General features: G+C 40.1%; 1 protein-coding gene across 1 annotated transcript; it reads right to left on the reverse strand.

The window, feature by feature from the left end:
• Positions 1 to 2,164: 2,164 nt before the first annotated feature.
• Positions 2,165 to 22,567, reverse strand: LOC126191011 (solute carrier family 35 member B1 homolog). Its single transcript, XM_049931696.1, has 4 exons — positions 22,124 to 22,567; positions 21,421 to 21,572; positions 3,192 to 3,332; positions 2,165 to 3,089 (listed from the first exon to the last, which is right to left on the reverse strand). The coding sequence occupies exons 1-4, from the start codon at positions 22,463 to 22,465 to the stop codon at positions 2,750 to 2,752; spliced, it is 975 nt and encodes a 324-aa protein (XP_049787653.1). The 5' UTR covers positions 22,466 to 22,567; the 3' UTR covers positions 2,165 to 2,749.
• Positions 22,568 to 23,780: the final 1,213 nt, after the last annotated feature.

Genomic DNA, 23,780 nt, shown 5'->3' on the forward strand with positions numbered 1-23,780 from the left:
TACCTGCCTCAATCATTGAAGTAGACTATTGTATTATAGAAGATGAAAAACAGCAAATATCAGAAATACCTGAAATGTTGCCTTTAGAGGATGTAGTTCATCAGCTGGATAATTTTAAAGCTACAGGGCATAAGATTGATGAGTTGCAAGATGAAATTAACTGCCAACAAAGAACGTCTTTCAAGGGATGGTTGATGAGTGAGTATTCCACATGGGGTACTCACGATCCACTAAATTAATTTTAATTGCAATTTTGTGTTCTCTGTGTGTTTATTGTAGATGTTGTAGGACTTGTGGTAAGAAATGTTGTCAAATAGCCAGTACAGATTGTTGTGCAAGAATTTGTGTAACAAATACCGTTGTAAATGAACATGCCCCAGGCACACGTGTCTGATATAGCCTAGCTCGGCAAATTGATGTGAACTATGAGGAGAATGAGTTGGACTCATGACACTGGGTCAATCCAGTATCCTGTGTCAGCTGAATGACGACCAAGAAGGGCTACCAGTCCTCTGCCAGGGAGGATTAGGGAGAATGACTCCCTTGCCCCTATAATAGATTCCCCACAATTATGCATCAATAAACGATAAATTCCCAAAACAGACTGGACAATGATGCTTGCAGCATTTGGATGTTGAATTATTTTATAAATGTGTAACTACATCGTAAATAAAAAAATAAGACCAGCTATACTTGTAATGATGGAAAGATGTACGTAATGTTGTCTAATCTCGTTGACAATGAGAAAATGAATGGTCACATGTAATAATGTATGCAATGTTGCCTAATCCTGTTGATAATGAGAAAAATGGATGATCACATGTACTGATGTATGTCAAGCATAATTCTGCTGACAGTATGGAATGAATGTAATAAACGGAACCAGTGATCTGGTGGCACTAGTGATCATGCAAATAGAAAATTTTATAGTACCTGAGGACAGATTCTATAAAAGATTTTCCAGGGGGATGGGAGGAGTTCCGAAATCCACTATTAAGGTATCGAATACGGCATTTAATTCAAAGTTGTAACTGAGGGGCTACTTGGGAAGACAACAGAGGAGTCGTTGCAATCGGGTATTCTAACACCAACAGATTGGCGACAGTTGGTACACAGGCTAAGTACACATGGAAACAGTCTCTGATCAGCCAGCGCGTGACCAAGGTCCCGTATAGCAACTTGTGACAGTGACACAAGTGCCTCATGAGTTTCCCATATATGGTAATGTACACTCCTCATTGACGATGTGCATCAGAGGGAATATTCTAGAAACTCAACCAGTGTTATAAAAAGGGAACCTACCCCAACCCAAGGGAGAGCACAGTTGGTAGTCGTTTGGGCTGCTAACCCTGTGCCGAGCGTCAACAAGTTGAGGACTTAGAATACTTAGAGTCATGTCGGGATCAAGATAATACTGGGAAGCTAGTCTCAGGGCTGTGAGATAGAAGGCAGCTGACAGTTATGTGAAGCTGTACATCATAACATTATGCACTGAATAGAAGAAGCTAAAGTCAGTGGTGCCAGAAGTGAGCTTCCAATGAACTTTATTAGTCTGAGTTTGATTAGACCTGAGTTTCCCTGTGCTGTACACCGAGTTGTGTGTCTGTCCCTGAACACCCTCTTTAGCTTGTAGATTTCTTTACAGGGTGGAGTTCTGAAAGCTGCGTATGCGAAATTAGCCCATCAATTACGTTGATCGAGGTAAGCTCTTTTAATTATGACGTGTCTTTCTCATGCCCTCTCAGGACATGACAACTGTTCAGGGTGACAATTTTACTTTCTTAAAAAAATAGTATAAGAAAATGTGTGTAGCTCAACATTAATCAAACATAAATGTCAATATTGTCAGTAATCAGTGTAAAGTACCACCTGAACCCCCCCCCCCCCCGCCACACACACACACACACACACACACACACACACACACACACACACACACACAAAAACAAGAAAACAGCACAGATAAAAAAAGTTACCAAAAGTCAAGAATTAAGCCAAGAGATTTTAACATCTAAGGGACTAAGGGCTAAAATAGTAAGTCTGACTGGTACCAAAATCCAAAACAGTTACAAAAGATGATACTAAATGAGTGTTTTACACATTTTTACAAGGCAAAAAAGGATAACAGGGTAATACATTTCACAGATTTCAAATTTTTCTGCAGTTTATTTTTTGTAAAATAAATTAAATGGCTATTGCTAGTGTACAACTTTTTCTTAATGTTTCTATTTTCATGCATGGTATATGTATGATATTTTTTCAGCACACAAGTAAATATGAAGTTCCTTTATGCATGGGATGAGAAACCATAAAAATAATGACAAACTGCAGAAAAATTGCCTGTAGTAATAACATAAAACCTATTTTGATTCTTTTCCATACTTTGGCACATACATAAGGACGTGTAATTTGCCAAATAGTTAAATATCGTCAGTCACTGATATCAAATTCAAACATAAATTTCGCACACATTCATAAATTGTGCCATTTATAGCTAACATATACAAAATGAACAAGGTCATCTATTTGATTGACACATTCATAATCATGTTGTAAGATATTCATATAAACATACATTTCATTGGTGTAAAACACCTAGGATACTTTGACAGAATGGTTTTCTGCTAATGTGAGAGTAAGATGTGACTGTATTTGTTATAGGTTTCACATTATCAGTACATTTTACATATCACATTAGTAAAAGTTATTCTGAGGATGCACAGCACGCCACCATGTGTAACCCAGGATGCTACGTTTTACGTGGTGCTGGTGACTTCCCATACATTGCATCTAATGTTAAACCAGTAAACACAAGAATGGCTGCAAGCCACTGACGTGGCCACACAAGACGATTCCCAAAAAATAACACAGATGCCAAAACCGTGAAAAATTTTCGAGTTGTCGTTGCTACAGAGCAGGCTAGTGGGCCAAATTCAGTAACAGTTAGAAAGATGAAGAGCTGACCAAGGGCAGAAGAAAGTGCCAATGTGGCCAAATGCGATGCAGCAGCTGGATGACGTTGGCAAAACTGCAAAGCAGCCAGCCCGTCACCAGTTAGCAACACAGCTACACTCAGGAACATTGTTGACCTGGAATTGAAGGTTAATGATAACAACATGAGAATGTGAAATGTCTGATTACAAAATCCATTACGTCCAATACAACAGTTTACAATTAATTCTGAATCATACCACAGGTTCATTCCACGCATCATGTGCCCTGACTTTGTTCCGTGCTCAGCTGCCATTCGCTCTTGTGCTGCTGCCGTAAGCCCATCCATTGTCAATGACAACAGTAACAGCACCTCTCCTAGCCCTCCACCTTCACTCTGGCTACAAAAGAGAAAAACCAATAGTATTAAGTCACACTACTGTAGAGCGAAATATGTGGACAACTGTCATTGAATATTTCTATTACGTTGAACTACAGCTGGTGTTAATTAATGAGATCTTTCTATTAACATTCCCCAGAACAGTAATAAGAACAGTTAATCATCCACAACATCCTAATTAAAATGTAACCTCATATTAAATATATTTGGAATATGGGGTGTAACTTCATATCCCTCAGTCACATTACACAAGATTTAACTTTGCCAGTATATAAACAGCTGATAGTGTTATGTGTAAAGTTGGACAAATGCTTAGCTTGTGGGATTAGGTAAAAACAGCAGCTGAGCGGTATAAGAGCAAAAACAGTAGTTTTTAAATGGTCACTTTTCTGCTTATAAAATAATCTAAAATTAAGTGCCTAGGCTTCTATGGCCAGTTGTTCAAATGGATTATATTCAAAATTATCTAAATGTAATTCCCATAAATTATCATCAATGTGGGTAGAGTAACACTGGTCATAAGTGGTTTTCAGTACACTTTATAAAAGTACCCTCTAGAAGTCACTTCTGTCAATTCGTATAAAGGATGTTTGATGTATGTCACAAGTGCCATTTCTGGCATTGCATGAGAACCAATACACTTGTAGATAGGCTCCAATCATTGCAAAGGCACTCTGGCCCACTGACTGGACAATGTGTCAGGTGTTGTATCAGTCCGCCGCTCGTGGTCTCGCGGTAGCGTTCTCGCTTCCCGAGCACGGGGTCCCAGGTTCGATTCCCGGCGGGGTCAGGGATTTTCACCTGCCTCGAGATGACTGGGTGTTTGTGTTGTCCCCATCATTTCATCATCATCCAGGAAAGTGGCGAAATTGGACTGAGCAAAGATTGGATAATTGTATGGGCGCTGATAACCACGCCGTTGAGCGCCCCGCAAACCAAACATCATCATCATCAGGTGTTGTATCAGAGTTAAAACAAAATAAACTAAAAGAGTTTGGAGCGGTCATCAAATAAATCCAGAAAAGTCACTGTGCCATTTAGCACTTCAGACTGGTGTGTTGCTAGCATATACTTACAGAGTTGTAAACAGATTCAAACCTTAATGTAGATGTGAAATGTTTATGTTAATCTCTATGCCATGTAACATACCTCTGTCTTTTGTTATTGTACTAAAACGTGTGTGTCTTGTTGTAGCAATCAGATTGAGAGTAAGCTTTATATTGTGCCCTTTTTCTTGAACATTCTGCAATAGGTTACAGGCCCAGACCACAGATCAAGAAAAAACTGGGTACCATAATTTTGTATTTTGTGACACCGGAAATGCATTAGCATGTGTTGTGGAATACACGTAGTTCATATCGTGTATATGTGAACAATTGCTGCACATTCTCATGTAGAATCTTTGCAGCTGCAAATTTGTACTTTGTGACACCAGAAAAGCATTAGCATATGTTGTGGGACATGTGTAGTTCATATTGAGTATATGTGAACAATTGCTGCATGTTCTCATGTGGAATTTTTGCAGCTGTTAATTTGCACTTTTTTACAGGACTGCAATGTATTTTCATGGTATTAAGAAACTGTGTGGTGGTGAAAGCTGGACCATACGGAAGTCTACAGTACAAATATTATTATGTGCATCAGACCACGCATATGAAATGAATATTGGCGATGTAGCAAGACCAGCAGGTTTACCAATGAATGTGACATCAGCATAAAAAGATGCATTTAATGCTGACCTAAAAACATGGGACACAGCTGATCGTGTAGAGCGTCACATCATTGTCAGTACTGTCAAAGCAAAAGTCATGGCACTGCTGATTGCATGTGACAGTGTGCAAGATATGTGGGACATGCTACATGCCGTGTTTCAACAGAAAACAAAGCAAGCTGGACATTCTGTTCAATTAGAATTCTTCAATTTTCAGATGAGTTCAAGTGATAACATGGTGACACATCTTGCATGATTTGAAAGTTTGGTTCTTCAAATGCAGCAGCTCACTGTGAAAACTAATGAGTCATCATTAGTGGTGTGATTACCCGACACACTGCCTAACAGTTATGAAAGTCTGCGACAGTCATGCTAGGCGAGATCTGAAGATCAACAGACACTAAAACACTTAATGGCTGTATTAACATCTGATGAAAGACGTCATGCTTATCAGAGGGAGGAATGGGATGAGCTAGTTGCATTGTTCACTACCAAAGCAAACATCCAAGAAACAAAAAATGCAGAGAACACAACTGGCAAGAATGTTATTTCACCAAATAAATATGAAAAGTCGACAAACAAAAGGAAGCTGAAATTTTTTTGCGGTGAATTTGATCATATAAAAAAAGTGTCCAAATGTCAAACACAAACAAAAAACTCCATAATCAAAGTAAAAGTGAACTACCTGGCTTTCATTGGTAAAGTAATGAGCGAAGAATTGGATGACGACTTGTGGATCATTGATTGTGGAGCTACTAATCACATGGCCAAGAAAACTGAGTTGTAGACATCATTTATTAAGTTTGCAAAACCACAGCAGATGTGCATGGACAATGATTCAACTATGAATGCATTACGAAATGGGACTATTTATTTAACACTTTTGCTGAAGGAGAACGGAAGTTACGCCACATCGGTACTGTTCTGTATACCCCAGGAGGGCAAAGAAATCTTTTTTATGTATCATAGATAACACAGACAAGGCACTAGAGTTTTATTCACTGAAAGACAAGCCTGAGTTTTGGAACAATGGCATTGTAAAAACATGTGGCATATACAGTGCCAACTTACTGAAGATGTTGATTTGTTTGACAAAACAAATAAATCCTTTTACTCCTGAGGTAAATCATACATCAAAGGAATCTCTGCAAATGGTATGAACGCTTTGGTCATCAGAACAAAGGCCATGTCTAACAATTCCTGAAGTAATGCGGTGCTGAAGTGAAGACTTTTGGGGAATAATTTTGTGAGGTATGGATTAAGGGGAAGCAGCATAGGAGCAGTTTTCAGTCACAACAGCAGCATGCCACGCAAATGGAGAAGTGATTCATGCTGATTTGTGTGGACCTATGGAGTGCAAATCATTGGTAGAAGCTGAATATTTTCTGTTTGACTTGTGATTTGTCAAGATTATGAACAGTATATTGTCTCAGGCAGAAGTCTCAGACTACAGAGAAGACTGCAGAAATGGTGAGCATTGTAAATAAGTTTTGAGTTCAACTACCAAAACCATATCTACGTGATAGCGGATGAGAGTCCAATAATAATGAAATTAAAGATTTGACAAAATTCAATGGTATACAACTAACCATCACAAATCCTTACAATCCAGGGCAGAACGGATGTGCTGTGCTTACCAACAAAAATGTTGTGGAACTAGATCGAACCACATTGCTAGCTCAGGATCTGCCTAAGTTTTTGGGGACAGAAGCAGTAAACACGGCTGTTTGTGTGTTAAAGAGGACTATGACAAGTCATGGAGTACACCCTAAAAGGTATTCACTGGAAAGACAATAAGAAATTAAACTCCATTTTTATGGGAGGGGGAGGGGGGGGGGGGGTAGTGTTTTGTTCATATTTTGAGGGGAAAGCGAAAGAAGTGTGATCCAAAAGGAAGGCACTGATGGATTTTTAGTGTGGGTTGAATCCGAAAAACAGATTATTTGGAGAAAGGATGTTGTTTTTGAGCCCGAGAAAAATGGAAGGGCAACGTTATTACTCTCACGTAAAACTGGCAATGAAGAATCAACAAGTCATCATGAAGGTGATGCAAGTTTGTTTAAAGAAACTAAGAAGCAAGTTCTAGTGAAAGAGAATTGAAGAAGTGGCAACAACTGAACTAACCAGAGCATCTTACTGAAATGATGCTGGCTGAAATAAATGAGCCTATGAATTCTCCAGTGGCTATTATTCAGTACACCATGAACACTGGAGAAGAGCAGTGGAGAAAGAAATGGCTTCATTGGAGAAAAATGCTACATGGACTTTGGAACATTGCCATCAGATCATAAGCCCATTACAAACTGTTGGGTTTATAGAATTAAGCGTACAGCTGACTATAAAGCAAGACTGGTTGTTCATGGATTTGTTCAACAAGGAAGCATTGACTATAATGAAACATTTAGTCCTGTTGCTTGATATGATACAATTAGAGCAATGTCGAGTACTGCTCTTAGTAAGCACCTGCAGTTGGCACAGTTCGATGTAAAATATACTTTTCTGAACTGAGGAAATTAGTGATGAGACTGAGTGTGTGTACAAGGTTCATTTAAGTTTATATGGATGAAAACAGATACCGAGGTGGTGGAACCAGTGGTTCATGGATGTCCTGATGAATCTTGTGGAAAGTAAGGCAAATCTGTACCTGTTCTATCAAGAAGATTATAACAACAAGTTACTGGTAGTTCTGTATGTCAATTATAGATTAATACTTGCAAGTAAGCACAGAGACACTGAACTTTTCCTAAGGAAAATTCAAGATGAGTTTAAGATTACTGTTCAGCTAGTGGGATTATTCTTAAATATTAATATTATACCTAAAAACAAAGCAAAAGCTTGAATTTTGTGTGTATGTTTGTGTTCGTTTGTGTGTCTGTCGACCTGCCAGCACTTTCATTTGGTAAGTCACATCATCTTTGTTTTTAGGTATATTTTTCCTTCGTGGAATGTTTCCTTCTATTATAAATATTAATATTATATGTCATAAGACTGAATCAATAGAGATTAATCAAGAAAGTTATGCTACTAAAGACACTCTTTGACAGTTTAACAGGAGACAGGCAAATCCTGTGTCACCTCCAGTTGAGCAATGTCTACAGCCAGGTGAGTCGAACAAGGGTAGACCAACTAATGCTCCATATCAAGAAGCAGTTGGCTGTCTTAGGTATTTATCTGTTGGTATAAGGCCCAATATAGCATTTATGGTGAGCTGTGTGTCAAAACTTTTAAAGAATACTCAAGAAAATCATGGTCTTTGATAAAAACAATTATAAATTATATAAAAGATTCAGTATCATGGGGTATACAGTATATCTCATGCAAATGGAAGACTGAAGATATATACTGATGCTGATTATTCCAGTAATGCAGCAACTATATCCTCAGTTAGCAGAGTGACTGCAGTATTTTGTGGAGTAGCAGTTACCTGGGCTACCAACACATGAAAATTATATGACTGTCAACAAATGAGTCAGAAAATGTGGCGGTCAGTGAATGGGTAAGAGAAGGAATATGGATATCAAAGCTACATTAAGAAATGTCATCACTGGAGAGTGCCACTGTTGTTCTTGTTAGTAACTGGTCAAAAATCCTGAATTTCATACGAAATCAAAGCATACTGATGTTCGCATGCACTACATATGTTAGAAAATTCGGGGAGGCCAGCTAGCCATTGAGCATGTACAGGGCAATAAGCAAGCTGTAGATATTCTCACCAAACCGGTGCCACATGTCTAGCTTCTCCCCTCCCTCTCCCACTCCCTCAGATATGTGTAGCAGCATTTATATGGGTGCATGATCTCGCAGAACAATCAATGGTGGACTTCTGAAAATCCTCGCCAGTTAGTACCTGGCAAAGTGAACTGAAAAACAAGTCAAGGTGCCAGCATCACCAATCGTGTTTACATCTGAGAAGTGGGGAATGGACACAGTAACAGGGTACATTGCAGTATTCTTTGAAGTGGAGTGCTGTCATGTGCTACATGTCTGTACACAACACTGAATGAAAAGACTATTTAGAATAACAACAGAAACAGGGAAACAAGTCAGACAGCTTGGAACGTAGGAGATGAGATACTGGCAAAGAGAAAGCTGTGAGAATAGGTTCTCAGTCATGCTTGGGTAGCTCAGTTGTTGGAGTACTTGCCAACAAAAGGTAAAGGTCCTGGGTTCAAGCCCTGGTCCTGGTCCAGCACAAAGTTACTGCTACAAAGTTTCAGGACATACAGTACATTCCACCTTTGCTGCTCGTGGTACTTTGGTCACAGTATCAGTAAAAGTACATTCTTTAGTAATACCGTCAACTGATTTTATTCTTCAGGACTACTATAAATGATTCATTCATTTCAACGCTCTAGTATTACATATACAAATGTGATTGATACATGAACAGAACCGCCAAATCACCAATTTTCCATGTTCTACGAGTTCCCTTCTGGTCACACAACACACATCCCAGCAATAATAAAGTTCATTCTATATCTTATGTACCAACATCCTGTCTATGGTCACCACAGAAGCAGTGATGTGGTCTCTGGGCTGTTTCAGCCAGTAGGGATATGTAAACATAGCCCACATAGGACAGCCTGGTAGGCCAAGAGAACAGAGCCATATCATCTTCTTCATTATGCTCAATCAACAATGCAGAAGGTTGTTGTTTAGGTGACAAAAAACAACTATGCTCAAATGAGGTGATGCCTCATCTAGTTCAAAGAGGAAATTCTTGTAACCAGCAGTCAGTTGTGGAAGCAACCACAACTACAACTTATCATGGGAAGAGGTACATGTCGCAGTCCTCTCACGAAAGGAAAACAGCCCATATTGCACAGAAAACATTAAGCTTCAGTGAATATCACTTTTGCCCCACATTCCAGCATTGTAGCAAATAACATTTCCAGATACACTGAAGAGCCAAAGAAACTGGCACACCTGCCTAATATCTTGTACAGCACACACAAGCACGTTAAAGTGCCATAACACAATTTGGCATGGACTCTACTAATGTCTGAAGTAGTGCTGGAGGGTACTGACACTATGAATCATGCGGGGCTGTCCATAAGTTTGAGAGAGTATGAGGGGATAGAGATCTCTTCAGAACAGCACATTACAAGGCATCCCAGATGTGCTCAATAATGTTCATGTGTGGGGAGTTTAGTGACCAGTGGAAGCGTTTAAACTCAGAGGAGTGTTTCTGGAGCCACTCTGTAGCAATTCTGGACATGTGTGGTGTCACACTGTCCTGCTGGAACTGCCCAAGTCCATCAGAATGCACAATGGACGTGAATGGATGCAGGTGATCAGACAGGATGCTTACGTACGTGTAACCTGTCTGAGCCATATCTTGACATATCAAGGGTCCTATATCACTCCAACTGCACAACCCCACACTATTACAGAACTTCCACCAGCTTGAACAGTCCACTGCTGAAATGCAGGGTCCATGGCTTCATGAGGTTGTCTCCATACCCGTTCATGTCCATCCGCTCGATTCCATTTGAAATGAGATTAATCCAACAACACAACATGTTTTCAGTCACCATCAGTCCATTGTCAGTGTTGACAGGCCCAGGCATAAAGCTTTGCATCGTGCAGTCATCAAGGGTACACGAGTGGGCCTTTGGCTCCGAAAGCCCATATCAATGATGTTGTGGTGAATGGTTTGCATGCTGACACTTGTTGATGGCCCAGCATTGAAATCCGCAGCAATTTGTGGAATGGTTGCACTTCTGTCACATTGAACAATTCTTTTCAGTCGTCGTCGGTCCAGTTCTTGCAGGATCTTTTTCCGGCCGCAGCGATGTCTGAGATTTGATGTTTTATTGGATTCCTGATATTCATGGTACACTCATTAAATGGTCAATGGGAAAATCCCCACTTCATTGCTACCTCAAAGATGTTGTGTACCATCGCATGTGTGCAGACTGTAACACTACATTCGAACTCACTCAAATCTTGATAACCTGCCATTGTAGCTAGCAGCAATAACCAACCTAACAACGGCACCAGACACTTGTTGTCTTATATAGGCATTGCCAACCGCAGTGCCATATTCCGCTTGTTTACATATCTCTGTATTTTGAATATGCATACCTGTACCAGTTTCTTTGGGGCTTCAGTGTATATGATTTAGCTCTAGGCAGTATGGCAGCAGTATGACAGGAACAGTCTTCTTGCAGAATTTTGTCAGTAAAATAAAAAGGAGAAGACTGCTGCTCCTTAATTAATGGCAAAATATAAGATTCCCTTGCATCTAAGTATTTTAAAATTTTCTTCTATATATTTCTATGTGACGGTCTAATGATTTGCTTCTATAGTCACATAAGAACCTACATGCACCACAGTAAAATGACAGCACTTTTGTTTTAGCATTACTCCTCGCAAACTGACTTTGCCAACATTTATTGACAATGTAATGCCTATGAATCCACATTTTGTATAATTAAGCACTGGTTGCTTTAATTCTGTTGCACGTTTTTGTCAAAAATTGCTGGAGTATGCCCTTTTTGCAAGTGTCTTCTTGTTCGCACATGATGGCCAAATTCTTTTGGCACCTTTTAAAACCAAACCCTACATACACAAAGGTGAAAGAAATCATGGGATACCTCCTAATATCGTGTCGGGCCTCCTTTATCCCAGTGTAGTGTAGCAACTCGACGTGGCATGGACTCAACAAGTTGTTGGAAGTTTTTTGCAGAAAAACTGAACAATGTTGCCTCTATAGCCATCCATAATTATGAAAGTGTTGGCAGTGCAGTATTTTATGCACAAACTGACCTCTCGATTATGTCATATGAATCCAGAATGAGATTTTCACTCTGCAGCAGAGTGTGCGCTGATATGAAACTTCCTGGCAGATTAAAACTGTTTGCCGGACCGAGACTCAGACTCGGGACCTCTGCCTTTCACGGGCAAGTGCTCTACCAACTGAGCTACCCAAGCATGACTCACGCCCCGTCCTCACAGCTTTACTTCTGCCAGTACCTCACCTCCTGCCTCCCAAACTTTCCAGAAGTTCTCCTGCGAACCTTGCAGAACTAGCACTCCTGAAAGAAAGGATATTGCGGAGACATGGGCTAGCCACAGCCTGGGGGATGTTTCCAGAATGAGATTTTCACTCTGCAGTGGAGTACAACTCAAAAAACAACTGCAACAAAAAAGATCCTCTGCAACATAATCGTAAAGCAACCCCCCCTTCCCACCCATCTAAATCCACAACCATTACCCACAACCTGCCCCCCACCCACACACACATATACCAAACCCCCTCAACTAACCACCCTTGGCCTGTACATCTTACTCATTCCCATAAAAAAAACGTGAATAATACAATAATCCCCAGGGATGCTCTTCTGCCAGTGATACTCATCTAAATGAGATTGCGGGTTAGAAGAGCGCCTCTTCCCCATCCCTGTGACTGATTTAACCACCTCCCAAAACCCCTCTATTGTATTAGCACACGCTCCAGTTTCATAGTTTTTAAACTTTAAACTATGGTTTACAACTAAATGATCATAACCCCTCTTCCCCGAACCCCTGTATCTGTATGATGAAAAAGCATCTGACACTACAGTACTCCCCTCCTCTATATACTCTTCAATTAACCCCACCAATTCCCTCTTAGTACACCCCTCCAAAACCCTGAAAACACAATCAGCATACCCACTCCCCGAAATAATAGCCCCCCCCCCCCCACACCCATAAACCAAGTGGAGACTTCCCCTCTCATACTTCCTCTTCTCAAACTGCAATTCGTCTATCTCAACCACCATCCCCGGCCCACCCAACTTATACCTATACTCCACATACTAAGAACACATTTCCCTACAAAGCGAAAACACCATCCTCTCAAACACTCCAGTCTCAGGCACACAAAAACTGATAGAGGACCTATAAAGAAATACTAAGTCATCAAAACAATCTCTCTCATGGCCAACCTATATTTCTCGAAGTAGGTACCACGTCTAATAGAGCACCAAAGGTTTTCCTTTTGACACCACCACATGTACCTGTCCCTGGTCCGGGACGGCGGAACTCACACCCCCTCATATTTTCTCTGCTATCAATCCAAACATCTGGAGAAATTTAAATCAATGACATCATGTCCTCTGCCATCTCTGCTTGCAACCTCGCACTACTGAACTTCATAGTCACATCCATACCTAACAAAAGAAGCCACACAACAAATTAAATGTCTTACCACACCACAAACAGCAAACCGATAACACATGCCCCCCCCCCCCCCAAAAAAAAATATATATAACTCACTCAAACCAATTTCAATCCTTCAGTTACAGACACTGCCAACCAAAGCTCAAATGAACCCAATGCACCACATAACACTTAGGCCAAGCACTTACAAACCACCAGATGGCACCATCAACCAAAACAAGACGACATCTACGAACACAACCAACTCATAAACTAAACTCCGCACCCTAATGATGTCACACACCACAACATCCTTTTGTCACGGATCAAAGCAGACAGGTTGGTTCAGACGCCTCCATTGACCCAAATCGGCAGCCATTTGACTAGTGTATGTGCTGACACTGACACTTCTTCTAGTACATACTGTGTTTAGGCACTGCTTATTGCAGCTTGGTGTCATTTGCCTGAAGTCCTGTAGCCTTTTATTGCTGCACTGTTGACAATCTCTGGTTCTGGACTTTACTGGTTCTGTTCTCCAAACATACTTTCTCTTTGCTCACGATGACTTGCCAATGTCTCAGCTATTCTTTTTCCTATTCAAGGGACTTGTATATTTTTCTGTATTTAATCCAATAAATTATTATAGTAAGGAAAGCCATCGCTAACCATATAGAGATGCTGAGTGAGAGATAGGCACAACAAAAAGACTCTCACAATTAAAGCTTTCGGCCATTAAGGCCTTTGTCAACAACACAACACACACACACACACACACACACGCACGACTGCAGGCTCGGGCATCTGAAACCACACTGCGAGCAGCAGCACCAGTGCATGATGGGAGTGGCGACTGGGTGGGGGTGAGGAGGAGGCTGGGGCAGGGAGGGGAAAGGATAGTATCGTGGGGGTGGCGGACAGTGAAGTGCTGCAGGTTAGATGGAGGGCAGGAGGTGGGGGGAAGTAGTGGAAAAGGAGAGAGCCTTTGACAGGATAGGTGATGTTAGTGACCAGTTTGGAGTAGGTGGTGGTGGGAGGATGTATGGGATAGGTCTTGCATCTATGTCTATTACAGGGGTATGAGCCATGGGGTAAGGGATTGTGCAAGGAAGGATGAGTATATTGCGTAGGTTCAGTGGACGGGGGAATACCACTGTGGGATGGATGGGAAGGATAGTGGGCACGACTTTTCTCATTTCAGGGCATGACGAGAGGTAATCAGAACCCTGGCGGAGAATGTAATTCAGTTGCACCAGTCCTGAGTGACACTGAGTTATGAGGGGAATGCTCCTCTGTGGCTGGACGGTGAGACATTTGGGGGTGGTGGGAGACTGGAAAGATAAGGCATGGGAGATTTGTTTTTGTACAAGGTTGGGAGGATAATTACGGTCAGTGAAGGCTTCAGTGAGACCCTCGGTATATTTCGAGAGGGACTGCTGGTCACTGCAGATGTGAGTAACATGGGTGGCTAGGCTGTACGGAAGTGACTTCTTGGTATGGAACGGGTGGCAGCTGTTGAAGTGGAGGTATTGCTGGTGGTTAGTAAGTTTGATATGGATGAGGGTACTGATGTAGCCATCTTTGAGGTGGGAGTCAACATCTGGGAAGGTGGCTTGTTGGGTTGAGTAGGACCAGGTGAAGAATATGAGAGAGAAGTTGTTGAGGTTTCGGAGGAATGTGGATAGGGTGTCCTCACTTCTATCCAGATAGCAAAGATGTCATCAACGAATCAGGTGAGCAGTCTAGGATTCTCGCTTTTTAGGAAGCATTCCTCTAGATGGCCCATGGATAGGTTGGCATAGAATGGTGCCATGCAGGTGCCCAAAGCCGTACCACGGACTGGTTTGTAGGTACAACCACAGTGCTGCATTCTATGTAGGCACAACAACCAAAAAGCTGTATGGCCACCAACAAACTGTGGCCAAGAAACAAGTGGATCACCCTGTTGCTTAACACACTGCCAAATATGATAACCTTCATTTCAATGACTGATTCACAGTCTGTGCCGTATAGATCCTTCCCACCAACACCAGCTTTCCTGAATTGCGCAGGTGGGAACTTTCCTTGCAATACATCCTACATGCCCATAACCCTCCTGGCCTCCCTCAACCTTTGTCAGTCACTGTCCTCACCCATCCAGCCTCTTGCCTGTTCTCATTCTAGCACTACACAGCCGTCATTCCACCACCACGCCCGGTCTTTTTATTTCTCTCGTTTTCCACTACTTCCTCCCCCCCTCCCCTGCCCACCATCTAACCTGCAGCACTTCACTGTCCGCCACCCCCACGATACTATCCTTCCCCCTCCCTGTCTCAGCCTCTTCCTTACCCCCACCCAGTCGCCATTCCCATCATGCACTGGTGCTGCTGCTCGCAGTGTGGTTTCAGTTGCCTGAGACTGCAGTCACATGCGTGCGCGCACATATGTGTGTGTGTGTTTGAGCCTTAATGGCCGAAAGCTTTAATTGTGAGAGTCTTTTTGTTGTGCCTATCTGTGACTCAGCATCTCCGCTATATGGTTAGTGGCAACTTTCCTTCTCATTATATGGTTACATTGCATCCAGCATTTTCCTTTGTTTAATTCAATAAATTACTTTGTGATTATACCTCAACATTCAACACATATACATTATACTTTTGTCACACATCAGGCACAGATATTATATGTGTACTTCTTGAATACATTTGCTGCAGTGGGGATTGCTGAATCGATTTTAAATCTAAGGTACCCACAACTGGCACTGACAGCTTGACCTTATTGTCAACCTAGCCTGAATTTCTTAGCAGATGACACTCAATTTACAACATTGGCTGTTTTTGTGTATGAAAACATATGTGACACCTGGAGTTAACAACACAAGAAACGAAACTCAGTACAGTGATGACAGCACAGAGTGGCAACAATAATGTCAGTTTAGACTTCACTATAAACTTGGCTAAGGTAGGTAGTGACCAGAAACAGATTAATATTGATCCTGAGCCATGCACTGTCTTGCAACTTTTGCTGATTCTAATACTCCCATTTCTCACCATACCAACTGTCTTCCTGGCATGCACAATTAGTACATACAATATAAACAATCTACTTCTACTATGAACTGACGTCTGTTTAATGTACAGGGATGTCTTTTCTTTGACTGGTGTGAAGAAGCTGTTCACATGTTGTCCAACAATGTTTGACATGAAACATCCAAAAGACTTGCTGACTAAAAGCAAACAATCAAAGCTTCAGTCACTCACTCAAACATTGTGTTCACAAATTTCATCATGAAAAATCTCCAGGGATGCAGAACAAGTCAGGGCTATATATTAACAGGCAAAAGCAGCCACTATGGGCGATTTCTGTAAAGTAACAAATAGCTTTCAAAAACGTTTAACTTTCCCAGCATATAAGGAGAAAAACTCACTCAAAGAAAAAAAGGGGCACTGTCCTTCCTTTTACACTAGTCAGTAATTGTTTTAATCATTGCTTTGTACTAAGTATTTCTATAAATTTACTGATTTCAGAGAATATAGTGTAACAGATTAAAAAAATTCTTTAGCATGAATGTTAATGGTACCCAGAATTTACATCCCCCAAGTCTAAATATTCCAGTGGATTATAGGAATGGCCATGGGATTTTTAAAATTAGTTTGTGAATATCTTGAGATTTCTTGTTCCCTGCCCGATGTGTACTGGCAATCTATGTGTTTGACCAAAATTACAACCTCATTCTGGGTTCTAAGCAGGGCTACAACATATGGGAAATACTTTTACTTCTAGCACAGTGGTTGGGAATTTAATAGTTTTTCTTAAATTTATTGCTATTACCAAACAGAAATATCAAAAAGCTGTAAGTATAATGGCACCTGTGTGTAAGAGACCCAACATTACAATGTCACAAATTTCCAGCAAACCGGTTGCAAATAGAATATAGTTAAAGAATTTTAAATTCTAACTAAAGTTCAATCTTGATCACAACACTTATGTCTCAATAACATAGGTGACCAGTTTTGGTTATATTTATATAACCATCTTAAGACCCATGGCTTCCTTGGAGGATGGTAGGTGGAGCTCTCCTCAGCTGCTACGAAGGCAACTGATCAGACTTTGTAGCAGCTGAGGAGAGCTCCGCCTACCATCCTCCAAGTAAGCCATGGGTCTGAAGATGGTTATATACATATAACCGAAACCGGTCACCTATGTTATTGAGACAACAGTGTTGTGATCAAGACTGAACTTTAGTTAGAATATAATACTCTATTGATCAATGTTTCCAATAATGTTTACCAAAATTCTTTAACTAGTTTTCAACACCAACTAGGGGCCCTCCTTCAGAAGAAACTGATGCCTTACATGTGGTTAAAAGGAAATTTGAGTGACATCGCTCTAGTCAAAACATTAAAACCACAATTAAAACATTTTCCACCTGAATACATAATAGGTATAGTCAAAAATTTAAAACAATATGTAGATATGGCACTAAGGGCACTACAGTGGTATAGGACACAAGTGAGTAACAGCGACAGAATTTTGAATTCTATTTGCAACCGGTTGGCTGGAAATATGTAACACTGTAATTAATTACGGTTGCTGATCACAGCCATGTTCAAAACATTAAGACTCAACATTACTGAAGGGGCTTCTGCAGTATGGTTAATTATCACCTTTAGTAAAATAAATACTTTTTTGATATTAGCTGCAAGGGTCTGAATGGACATACCACATGCCTATTCTAAGTGAAGAAATGCAAAGTGTGTTAGGAATCTCACCTGCAGATCAACACAAGCAGACAAATTTATTTGTGGACAGTGAGCAGAATTCATCTTTTTGTCAACAAAGTGCTCGACCTACCTCAGCTTATCAATCTGGATGCCTAGTAATTTTAGAGACAATTTTTCATTTAGTGTGTGCCTCTTTTCTCTATGTCTGGAACCCTTTAAGTCATTTTGATTTGCTCGAAATACCATAATGAGTTTTTGTAAGATTAAGACTATTTGCTGTGAAGCAGTTGTAAGCCTGTTCCCACAAATGCCCTGGCTGTGTCTAATACATATGTAATTGGGTCCTTTGGTGTTATTGCATTTTTATTTTATTATTTTATGATCTACACCAGGGGTAATCAACAACTGAGGAATCACACTGCCTTAAGATAATGGAAAAGGTCATAGAAAAAAGATTGCGGAAAATTCTAGAACATCAATTAGAGGAACAACAGCATGGACCAGAAGTAATACGGGAACAATAGATCTCATTTTCTCCTTCTGTCAGTTAATGGAGCAATATTGGGAAAAAGGAAAGGACTTGATAGTAGTATTCGCGGATTTGGAAAAAGCATATAACAGTGTACCAAGGGATAAAATATGGGAATGCTTGAGAAAACATCATGTTCTTGATTCATTAATTAAAAAAGTCCAGATGCTGTATGATGGTTGTGAGAGCAGTCTACAAGTAGGAGGTGGAAGATCAAAATGGTTTAAGACAAAGAGAGGTGTTCAGCAAGGCAGTTCACTCTTCCCTTTACTCTTCATTACACTTATGGACACAATCATGAAAGAAATCAAGAAAGAAGAAAATGAAGATCTCAATGATTTTGCTTTTGCTGATGACATTGCCATTTGGGGAGAGACAGAAATGGAGGTTCAGAGGAGACTAGATTACTGGAACACAAAATTTAATACATTCAAGTTAACTGTGAGTAGGAATAAGACAGTGGCTATGAAGAAGAGCAGGACACCCACACCTTGTAACATCATACTCGAGGGGGAGAAGGTTGAATGCGTGAAAAGCTTCAATTATCTGGGTTGCATCACATCATGTGATGGAAGTTCCAAACTAGAAGTCTTAAATAGAATAACAAAAGGATCTAGCTTCTTCCACCAAGTACGAAATCTAATCTGGTACGATGAAGTCTCTCTAAGAGCCAAACAGACCATGTATGAAACTTATCTCCTGCCAATTATGATGTATAGTCTAGAGGCCTGTGTCATAAATAAGAGAAAAGAGAGTCAAATACAAGAATGTGAAATGAAGTTCCTCAGGTCAGCTTTACAAAAAACTAGGAGAGACAAAGTCAGGAATGATTATGTAAGGAGAGACCTGCAGGTGACATTGACTACAGAGGAGAGGGTGAGGGCTTTGAGATTGAAGTGGTTTGGTCATGTAAAACGAATGCACCGGCTCTGACTCTACGCCAGTATCTGGAGATGGAGGTACCAGGAAGGAGACCAATTGGGAGGCATAGAAAGAGATGGATAGACCAAGTTAAGGAAGATCTCAAGAGGAGAGGAGTAACATGGGATGTAGTGGAGAGGGAAAAGCTATACCAGGACAGAAACCAATGGAGGCATATTGTCCACCAAGTTCCTACTCAGCTTGCATGAAGGAAATCCTGATGATGATGATGAGTTCCATCACCAAAGAGCCTGGGTAATATTCTTTTCTAGGCAGAAAAAATATTTTGTAATGCAAAGTGAGCAGTTTTTAAAAGGTTATTGTTATGGAGATGGTTCAATATGCTAAGCTACCACCCCAAACATTGAGAGAGAGAGAGAGAGAGAGAGACTTAGGGCCTATAGGTCATTTGGTTATCTCCAGTTTTCTAAATCAGTATTAGTACTGCATATTTCAGTCTTTTAATCGACTAATCACAAAGATAGTTCATGAGAACAATATCAAATCAGAATAAGAGTACAGCATTTTGGCTGAAATACCATCACAACCACAAGAAACCAGCTGATTTGGCAAAATTGATTGTATCACTGCTACTGTCATCAAGCAGATTAATGCCATTTGTTTCATGCCTAATAATCCTCCAAATTGCTTTTAATTTGTTCTTCAAATTTTTATTTATAATGCACTGTTGGGGCTTCTTTTATGGCACGGTGGACTACTTCAATATTGCTTGTACTCTGCCTTTAAGTTTTGATCAGAGCTACCTGCGTAAAATAAAATCTCTCTCCTCATGGCACAGATTCCTTTGATAGCATATGTTACTCACCTTTTATTTCAGCTTTTACTGGGATTGTTCTTAATCCACTTGTAAAGAAAAACTGGATTAATACTGTTATAAGATACATACTGAAGGCTGCAATACAGCCATTCTGCTTTGACCATAATGAGTGGAGGCTGTGATGACAGACTGATCTGTAGCATAGCTTCGAAGATTATAGCTTGGTTGCAAACTAGCCAAATCAGTGAATATGCCACAACAACAAGCTATCTTCAGAAAATAAAGGCTGTAGTGGCAGATGATCTACAGCATAGGTTGATGTCTAGGTTAGGTTGGAAAGTGATAACTTAGTTGCGAGGTGGCATAGATCGTGTCACAAAAATTAACTTTTTTTATGATGCTTGTAGCGCTTTATCTGTAGCATAGCCCAAGTCTACGTTATAATGGAAGGTGACAGTTTGGTTGTTAGTTAGCAAAACCAATAAAAGTCACACTGTGGACTCACCACACCCTGAATTTTTTTGTAGTTTGTTTGTGCAAGCGCAATACATAACTAATATGCAGCAAAATACTCATCAGAGATTTGTACATTATATATTATAGGTCTTTACTGAACTGATCTTACAGTTTTAGTTTTTATTGCAAAAACTGTATTAAACATGATGAGGGCATTTAATATGATGTGAACATAGACATCAGGTTACATGACATTCAAGTGCATTACCACAATCTTTATTTTGTATTACAGTAGTATTTGTTGGCTTCACCACCTCTCAACCTATTATCACTTTCCAGTCTAACCTAGACCTTGTGCTACTAAACAGAACTATCTGTCACCACAACGAAGATTTCAGTGAGGGGAGGGGGTTTCCACTGTCACACTATTGCTGCAAAGCAATGAATGTGCAATGACAATCTTAATCTCATTATTTAAAAAAAAAAAAAACCCTCACAACCATTCCTAAATGCCATAGACACTCTCCTGCAGACGCAGCACATTTGGAAAGAAAAAAAATATATTATAAAATATGGTTAAGTCATGGTTACCAGACTGATTGCATAATGAGACTTTCAGTCTTTAGTTCTGTGTGCACTTTTTGAAACTTCCTAGCAGACTACAGCTGAGTGCAGGGCAGTGACTTGAACCTCACCTTGCTCAGCATTGCTCACACAAGGCAACATTCTGTGTTTAAGCCTCAGCTAAGTGCAGTTTTAATCTACCACAAAGTTTCAAATATTATTTTCCTGCTAATACATAACGGACTTAAAAAAAAAAAAGATACTGTATTTGTTATTTTGACTCACCTACTCTTTGCTGCACTGTCTTTGTACATGAAAGCCGCAACACCAATGACAATCAACAACACAAATAAATATTTACGTGGTGGATATGTCTTCCTTCCCAGCAACACACCAAGAACCATTACAGGAATGGGTTTTCCTGATTTTCCAACGACCTGTGATGAATAAAAATAATGTTAAACTGCTGGATAATGGGTGAATACTCATAGGCAGGTCACTATGAGAGAGTTACATACAAATCAAGTTAACTTTTACCAACAAAAATCTTCTCATTTGATTATGAACAAGAACTGACCCCTGGCTATTAATAGCGGAATAGTTAATCCAACAACAGCTATGTATAGGAGCAGCTTACTCATTACTTTACAGAAATTGAAAACGTCATAAACGGATGAAAATATATAGGCAATGCATCATAGTAACGCAATACTTGGCAAAAGTATTTCCTGTGGAAATATGTTATATGCCAATGTGGACTCTCCAATGTACTCCTCAAGACCTACACACAAAATCCTACTCTAACAGCGATATAATGTAATCAAGGGCCCTGTGGCATCATAATGATTCTCTTAAAACGAGTAATACTACAAATTATTAACGTCACGAGCAGCCACATATTAACAACATGGGATCTGTCACGACATATGGCACTTCTGGCAAGTAAACTCAGTCAAGCAATACATGAAGTAATTGTGTGATTACAGACCTGTGTCGGATAGTTAACCCACTGCAATGCCATATTGCTGCAAACCATTGCTAGTAAATATGTCAAAGCACTGCAGGCGTAATATATCGTCCGGGTATGGTCTTCTCCCTGGTTTTTCATTATTGTTGCCAATAAAATGTTGGCAAAGCCATAATTCACAACACACTGCACGAAAACGAGCGACAAGGCAAAGGTGAACTTTTCTTTTTCGTCGCCTTCACCGTAAGTTCCTCTAGTAATTTTTTCCTGTATAATACCATAGTAAAAATAACACACGAAAATCCCTAAAGAATATAAAATAAGCTTTGTGTTCCTATTGAGTCCCAGGTTAAAGATCGTCATTTCCAGCTGTTGATGTCCACTGCCCCAACAGCACCGTCGTATCAACAATAAACATTCCCACCAAAACAACTTTCACAGCAGACACTCATTTCACTCCCACGAACCCACGTCACATCGCAAACTCCAATCACAGCCGACCAGACACTCTGCTGTCAGCTTTCATAACTACCAACATTACAACACCCCAGCTAAACACATCCCTTGAACAAAACACCATGTCCAATAGTTGAAATAAAGCATAGGTCACACCCATCTTCATGAATGGCAGTAGAAATGATTAATGAACCTACTATTTAATAACCTTGACATCAATTTGTCGTATAATCTTACACCATATTCTAAGGTTGAACGTAGTAATATCTCTGCAATAGAATAAGGTCCTCCAGATTACTTGCCTTTATTTAAATATACATAGCGGGAGCCGGGAGGCACTGTGGCTGCGCTCCTTTCAAAGATATACCTTGGCAGAAGCACTTGCATAAGGCCATATTCGATTTCGTCAATCTTATATTTGGCGTGTTTTATATTATAACCAACTTATAATTTATGTTCTGTAAATAAATACTGTTCCAAAATGCTAGCGCATTGAGGACCTCTCGAAGAGGTACAATTTATTTATAATGTCAAATAATGAGTTATTAGTGTTTAAGGGTTCCAGTAGCTGCATGACACAAGACAAGACTACAACTTGTAAGTGAAAAACATTTATGGTGAAGAGAAATGTGTTACATGCCATATTATTGTAAAAATATCAGAAGAAAGGATGGGAAAATCGAGAAATTTCGTTAACGCAATCGTGAGTATGGCGTCCACATCGTCTTCCGATCAACCTCGTGTATACTCAGACAAGTGCTACTGCAACAAGCGAGCGGCGAAAGGTATAAGTGTGTTAAATGCAAAACTTTACACCATTACAGTTGTGCAAGTGCTATTCCGAAACGAAAATTCTGGACTTGTCGGGAATGTTATGTAGACGACATTGAAAAAAAAAAAAAAAAAAAAAAACGATCAGTGCAGAATGCGAAAGTGAAGTGATTGCAACGTTGCTAACTGAGATCTGCATTTTAAAACGTAAATATGACGCCTTAAGACAAGAAGACCTACAGACTGATATATTAAAATATAAAAGCGAACTGGAAGAAGCAAAAATAATAATATGTTCATTAACTAATGAACTACAAAGACACGCCTCACATAGAAAACACGCTGAGATCGATGAATTTCAACAGAAAATGCATACCAGCGAAGCAAAAGTCTGTGCCGAAGTGAAATATTTGTCTCCAAGAATAAATAAGAAATCTTCAGGAAATCTCAC

The sequence above is a fragment of the Schistocerca cancellata genome, chromosome 6, assembly GCF_023864275.1.
Source record: "Schistocerca cancellata isolate TAMUIC-IGC-003103 chromosome 6, iqSchCanc2.1, whole genome shotgun sequence".
NCBI lineage: Eukaryota > Metazoa > Arthropoda > Insecta > Orthoptera > Acrididae > Schistocerca > Schistocerca cancellata.

Bases quoted from the DNA above. Each gene is read 5' to 3' on its own strand.
- LOC126191011 (XM_049931696.1), bottom strand. From the start codon at position 22,465: ATGACGATCTTTAACCTGGGACTCAATAGGAACACAAAGCTTATTTTA. The intron at 21,573-22,123 runs GTCTGTAATCAC...TATTCATCACAG, and splicing joins GGGTTAACTATCCGACACAG to GTCGTTGGAAAATCAGGAAA. The intron at 3,090-3,191 runs GTATGATTCAGA...CTTCAATTCCAG, and splicing joins ATGCGTGGAATGAACCTGTG to GTCAACAATGTTCCTGAGTG.